At 32.3% G+C, this 6182-nt stretch overlaps 1 protein-coding gene across 2 annotated transcripts in view; it reads left to right on the forward strand.

Annotated features, from left to right (window-relative positions):
• The window catches only part of mvb12ba (multivesicular body subunit 12Ba), a 59516-nt gene extending 54387 nt beyond the window's left edge, over positions 1 to 5129 (forward strand). For both annotated transcript variants that reach the window (XM_056457270.1, XM_056457269.1), the window contains exons 7-10: positions 149 to 240; positions 1747 to 1802; positions 2754 to 2813; positions 5001 to 5129. In XM_056457270.1, coding sequence (XP_056313245.1) covers positions 149 to 240; positions 1747 to 1802; positions 2754 to 2813; positions 5001 to 5087 — 295 coding nt within the window. In that variant the 3' untranslated portion in view covers positions 5088 to 5129. The remainder of the gene's footprint in view (positions 1 to 148; positions 241 to 1746; positions 1803 to 2753; positions 2814 to 5000) is intronic.
• Positions 5130 to 6182: the final 1053 nt, after the last annotated feature.

The following is a 6182-nucleotide window of genomic DNA, read 5'->3' on the forward strand; positions in this document are numbered from 1 at the left end:
ACATTTGGTCTATTTTGGGCAGCAAATGTGGTTTTCTTGTTTTCTATTTCAAGCTGACGGCGCTGATATTAATAGTGAGGGTAAAGAAAGTGTGTTGAATAATTATCTGACTGAGTAATATTTGTACACTGTTTGTGTTTCTTCACAGGCACATATCCATGACGCTGCCTGCATGTTTCAGAAAAAGCACAACCAGACCAGACTTTGAACACCAGAACTCCAACCTTTATGCCATATCTGGTACAAAAAACACACAAAACAAACTTGACCCAGTAAAAACTCCTTATATCACCTTGTATATATCATCAAGACAATGCTGGAACCAACAAAACCAACAATGGCAGATGGACAGAAATATTTAAAGATCTCATATATGAAAATGTGCACACTTTCTCAAATTAAAGAAAGCATCAATACATTGTTGAGTGTTAGAAAGAGGTTTGCTCCTTTAATTAGAATAAAAAATTGTAATTACTTGTAATTACTTAAATTACTTAATTTCTTAAAATCATTTAATTCGTTTCCATTGTTTAGGAAATGATTAGCTAAATCAATAGATATACTCAAATTTATCCTTTTGGGTTTTGAAAGTTTTCATTTTTAGAGCTTTCATGCTTTATAATATTCTTTTTTTGTGTATACTTTAAAAATTACAGACTGACTGCAGACTTTATCGAAAGTGCACACTAGATGTTGACTTTTTCTCCAAGATAATTATAGTTGTATTAATGATAGTTTTATTAAGACCATTTAAATTGGTCATAAGTGACAGTGCAAACCTTATTAATGTTATTGAAAAAGTAGATATTTCAAATACACGTTTACCTATTTATTCATTAATTTTATCAACAAAAATGTTAGTATTAGAAAGAGGTTTGCTCCTTCAATTAGAATTAAAAAAACCTTGTAATTAATTAAAATCATATGATTCATTACCATTGTTTAGGAAATGATTAGTTAAACCAGTAGATCTAATCAAATCTATGTTTTTCTTTTAAAATTAAGTGTAATCTTTAATTTTAATTAGAGCTTGCACACTTTCTGATATTATATATGTATGTATGTATATATATATATATATATATATATATATATATATATATATATATATATATATATATACTTTAAAAATTAAGATTGACTGCAGACATTTTCGAAAGTGCACACTGAATGTTTACTTTTTTAAAGATAATTATAGTTTTATTAAATATGATTTCGTTAAGATTGACTGCAGACTTTTTCTGAAAGTGCACACTGGATATTATTTTTTTAATTTTATTTTTAATTTAAGATAATTATAGTTTTATTAATGATAGTTTTATTAAGACCAATTACATTGTGCTAAGTGACAGTAAAAACATTATTAATATTACCATTATAATTTATTCATTAATTTTATCAATAAGCATTTTATTTGTGCAATTCTTCATTTTAATTAGAGCTTGCACACTTCCTAATATATTTTTATGTTCTTTAAATATTTTATATAATACATTAAAAATTAAGATTGACTGCAGACTTTTTCTGAAAGTGCACACAGGATATTGACTTTTATCCAAGATAATTACGGTTTTATTAATGATAGTTTTATTAGATCAATACTGCTCGTAAGTGACAGTAAAAACCTTAATAATGTTACCAAAACGTGGATATTTCAAATAAATGCTGCTCTTTTTAGCAATTTATTCATTAGTTTTATCAACAAAAATGCAGACTGACTTTGACACTGCCTCTTTGCCTTTACAGCGATGGATGGAGTGCCTTTCATGATTTCAGAGAAGTTTGCAAGTGCCTCCAGTGATGTGAGTCTGTTTTTGAAGTCATCCGTTGCTTCATGAATAGTCTGTAGGCTGCAAAGATTTAAAAAACAGACATATTTGCGTCAAGATAAACATCAGGAAATTTAAGAGATAAAAGAGCAACAGGCAGCGTTCGTTTTAGTTTTGTAGTTTAAAGGGCTCCTATTTTACCCCTATTAGAAGATAAGTCGTTTTTGGGGTCTCCAGAATGTGACTGTAAAGTGTTAATCCAAAATACCCCTCAGATTATTTATTATATAATGCAGAATCTGCCCATTTTGTGCTCAGAGCAAAGTGTAGCTATTTTGTAGCCTGTGCATTTAAATGCAAATAAGCTGGTTCTCCCCGCCCACCGTTCCCACATGCATGTCTGTTTTACGTCAAATAAACAGCAGTCAGTGACAGAGACAGACACGAATGAAGCAATAAAGCAGACACGAATGAAGTCAAAATACCATGTAAGGTTGTTTGATGTATTTGTGGTGGAGTTTATTTAAGCCTTTCTGCAATGATCAGTCACACACAAATGCTGTTACAAAGTTTGCCGTACACTCATTTTTGAGCTGCAGCTGATCTTTTGATCTCAGTTTCTTTGCAAATCCTGTTCTGTGGACATGTTTATACGTGTTAGGATGGAGACATGTTGATACGCGCCTGTCAATCAAATGGGTGGACGGAGGAAACCGCACTCTGAGATTTGAATCCTATTTTAACATCATGAAAGTTAAAAGTTTCTATCTCTCTAATATGACGGTGGACACACTATTCCTACACACAGTTCTGTCCACACAGCTTACAAACGTTGATTTTCATCAAAGGTGCAGTTCTGTATTTTGTGTTTGCAGATAAACATGTTTTATTTGCTTTTAACAAACACAAGAACTGATCCAAACATGTTATTGAAAGTGTCTGTAATGTTTGATGGTGGTCTGAATGTGTTTCTGTGTGTTTCAGTTGCAGCAGGTGGATCTAATGGGCATCAGAATTAAATCACTTGCAGAGATTGAGAAGGAGGTGAGGATCTGTTGGGTTTGAATTAGTTAGATTTTTCTAGACTAGTTAGACTTTATTTTATTTTGTCCAGCAGGTAATTTAATGCTAACATATTTTAAAATGTTTGTGTTTTTTTACTCTAAACAAAGGTTATTCAAAATCTTATTCAGCAAGTCGTGCAATTTCTCCTTGTAGAGTTTTATCAACTGCCACCTCAATTCTAGATCTGCAAATGAACTGTCCAAGCTTAAAGGGACAGTTCACTCAAAAATGAAAATCATCTCTTCATTTATTCTCCCTCATGTGGTTTTAAAACCTTTATGAGTTTAAAAACACAAAAGAAGATATTTTGTAGAAAGCTGCAAACCTGTAACCATTGACTTCCATGGATGTCAATGAATACATGTTTCTAACATTCTTCTAAATATCTTCTTTTGTGTTCAACAGAACAAAAAAAAACTCAAACTCTTTAAAAAAAGTGGAAGGTGAGTAAATGATATGAGAGCAACATTTGCTTTTGGATGCATCACTTTCAGTGGTTGCAATTCATGAATGCTTTGAAATAATTTGAGCTTTTTAAAGAAAACACTCAGCAGATTATTTCTAAAATGTGAAAATGTGAGTCAATGTTATATGTGTGTATATATATATATATATATATATATATATATATATATATATAAAAAACAATTATGACATGAGTTTGTGCTCTAAAAGGTGCTTTACCAAAAGTTGCCACAAGTGACACACACTCCATTGAGGATTTAGTTTTTGGTTGTTTTTTTTGCACTCTTCAATGACAAATCAATTAATATCTTTACCAATATCACTGCTATCCCAAATCAGACACCAGCTGTGAAGCATTGAGTCTCAGACATTTCCAACCATATTCGGTTGTCTAGTGGTGCTTGATGATTTACTATAGAACAAGTCAAGAGAGATGTCACACCGCCCCTTTAGCTCACTAAAGACTGATTTAATAGGACAGGTGTTTTTCTTACTGTGACCTGATGAAGACCATGTAAGTTGAAATGTCTTTTGTGAGCTAAGGTGACTTTTTCTATTGTGTTTGACTTGTGCAAGCACCTGCCTTCAAGAATTTCTTAGCTGAGCGCACACTGCTGTTTTTCTTACTTTATGATTTAATCAAATATGTGATGGGATAATGTGTGATACTGTAAAGAAACAGGTAAATGTGCTATATATACACATAAACATACACACAGTTGGAGTCAGAATTATTCGCCCCCCTTTGAATTTCTTTTTCGTTTTTAAATATTTCCCAAATGATGTTTAACAGAGCAAGGAAATTTTTACAGTATGTCTGATAATATTTTTTCTTCTGGAGAAAGTCTTATTTGTTTTATTTCAGCTAGAATAAAAGCAGTTTTTAATTTTTTAAACACCATTTTAACGTCAAAATTATTAGCCCCTTTAAGCTATGTATTTTTTCGACCGTCGAAAGAACAAATCATCATTATACAATATCTTGCCTAATTACCCTAACCTGCCTAGTTAACCTAATTAACCTAGTTAAACCTTTAAATGTCACTTTAAGCTGTATAGAAGTGTCTTGAAAAATATCTAGTCAAATATTATTTACTGTCATCATGGCAAAGATAAAATAAATCAGTTATTAGAGATGAGTTATTAAAACTATTATGATTAAAAGTGTGTTGAAGAGATCTGCTCTCCGTTAAACAGAAATTGGAGAAAAAAGTAAACGGGGGGGGGCTAATAATTCAAGGGGTTTAATAATTCTGACTTCAACTGTGTGTGTGTGTGTATGTATATATATGTGTGTGTATATACATATATATATGTATATGTATACGTGTGTGTATGTGTATATATATATATATATATATATATATATATATATATTTGAGTTCCACATTCATTAAGGATGCATTATATCATTAAAAGTGTCAGTCAAAACATTTATAATTAATAAAAAAAAAAGTTCTAAAGACTGAAATGAATCCATTTTTTTATTAGATTCATACAAAAATTGTTAATCAGAAATGCACGACATACAATGCACTTGGCCTTAAATATCCTTTAATATATTTTGTTCTGTAATGTTGCGTTCAGTTTTAGATCATTAGAGATCATTGGACCAGTAACTGCTTTTGGTGGAACCACTAGAGGTCAGTGTTTCACGAGGAATTGTGTTTAACTCTTTCTCTATGTGTGTGTTTGTGTTAGTATGAATATAGTTTCCGGACGGAGCACAGTGCCGCAGCGCGTCTGCCACCCAGTCCAACCAGAACATCTCTGGGCTCCGAGGCCTAACGTTCACAAAAAAAAACCCTGATCTGATCTGAGCACAGACTCTCTGAGAAACCTGCAACAAGTCTGACGGAGGGGGAACATAATAAGATACTGTTTGCTTCTCTCTGTGAACAAAATTAACAAATATCATTTGATGTGGTCAAGTTCAAGTCTCTCTTAAGTTGATGCTGCTTTTTATTGTTTGGTAAAGAGCTTCTAATGCTACCGTGATCAAAACAAAACCACTACAGTGTCGTCTGAAAGGATGGAAACGGACTCGATTTCTGTTATTATGCAACAAGTATTGTGTATTATTCTGACTTTTCTGGCTGCTGGATTGAGATGCTGTTACCATTGTGGGTTTTTATCAAGGGTCGGACTTGGATAAACCCTTAGGAATTCACAATTGAGTTCATGCGTCAAGTGCATGGATCAGAAGAGTGTTGTTTGTTTGCTTCTGTTTTATTTAGTTCACAGTGACTGCATGATTATTTTAAAACTTTTTTTTTTCTGGATTGGTTTGGAAATGGAGCCCAATTCACTGCACTGTTACAGGACTGAAGCGTTTTAATGTGTTCGTGTTTTGTCTGGAAAAAGAGATTCGAACAAAAACACTCCGGACGAACCCTTGTACATAGAGAGGTGAGGAATCAGGAACGCGTGTTTTTAGCATTGTGTGTTTTCTGTTTTCGTCTTCGTAATGTCTGATCTTTCCCTCCGGTTACCATTGCTCAAGTTTTACTGAGATTTTACTTGTTTTCAGTCTCATGTCAGGATTTCAGTGGCGCTCACACACTGGTCCTTTTGTGGCTTCTGAAGTTCATGGTGATATTTTTGGTGAATTTTGTTTTTTATTATTATTATTAATAACACGTGCAAATGTCTGCAGGTTATATTTCCCTCCAAAATATGAAGAAAAAAATGAGAACGTAAAAGTAGCATTAAAATGAGCATTTTCACGACTGAAATGATCACATTTTTCACACAGATACTCATTACTGTAATGTGAAAATATCATTTACTTCTAGTGAATATGATACGTTTAAATTATCATTTATAAAACAAAACTTGTATACAGTTTCATGATGAAACTAATTAAATTTTCCACACAGATAC

The sequence above is a fragment of the Danio aesculapii genome, chromosome 5 (genome assembly GCF_903798145.1).
Source record: "Danio aesculapii chromosome 5, fDanAes4.1, whole genome shotgun sequence".
NCBI classification, from domain to species: Eukaryota; Metazoa; Chordata; class Actinopteri; order Cypriniformes; family Danionidae; genus Danio; species Danio aesculapii.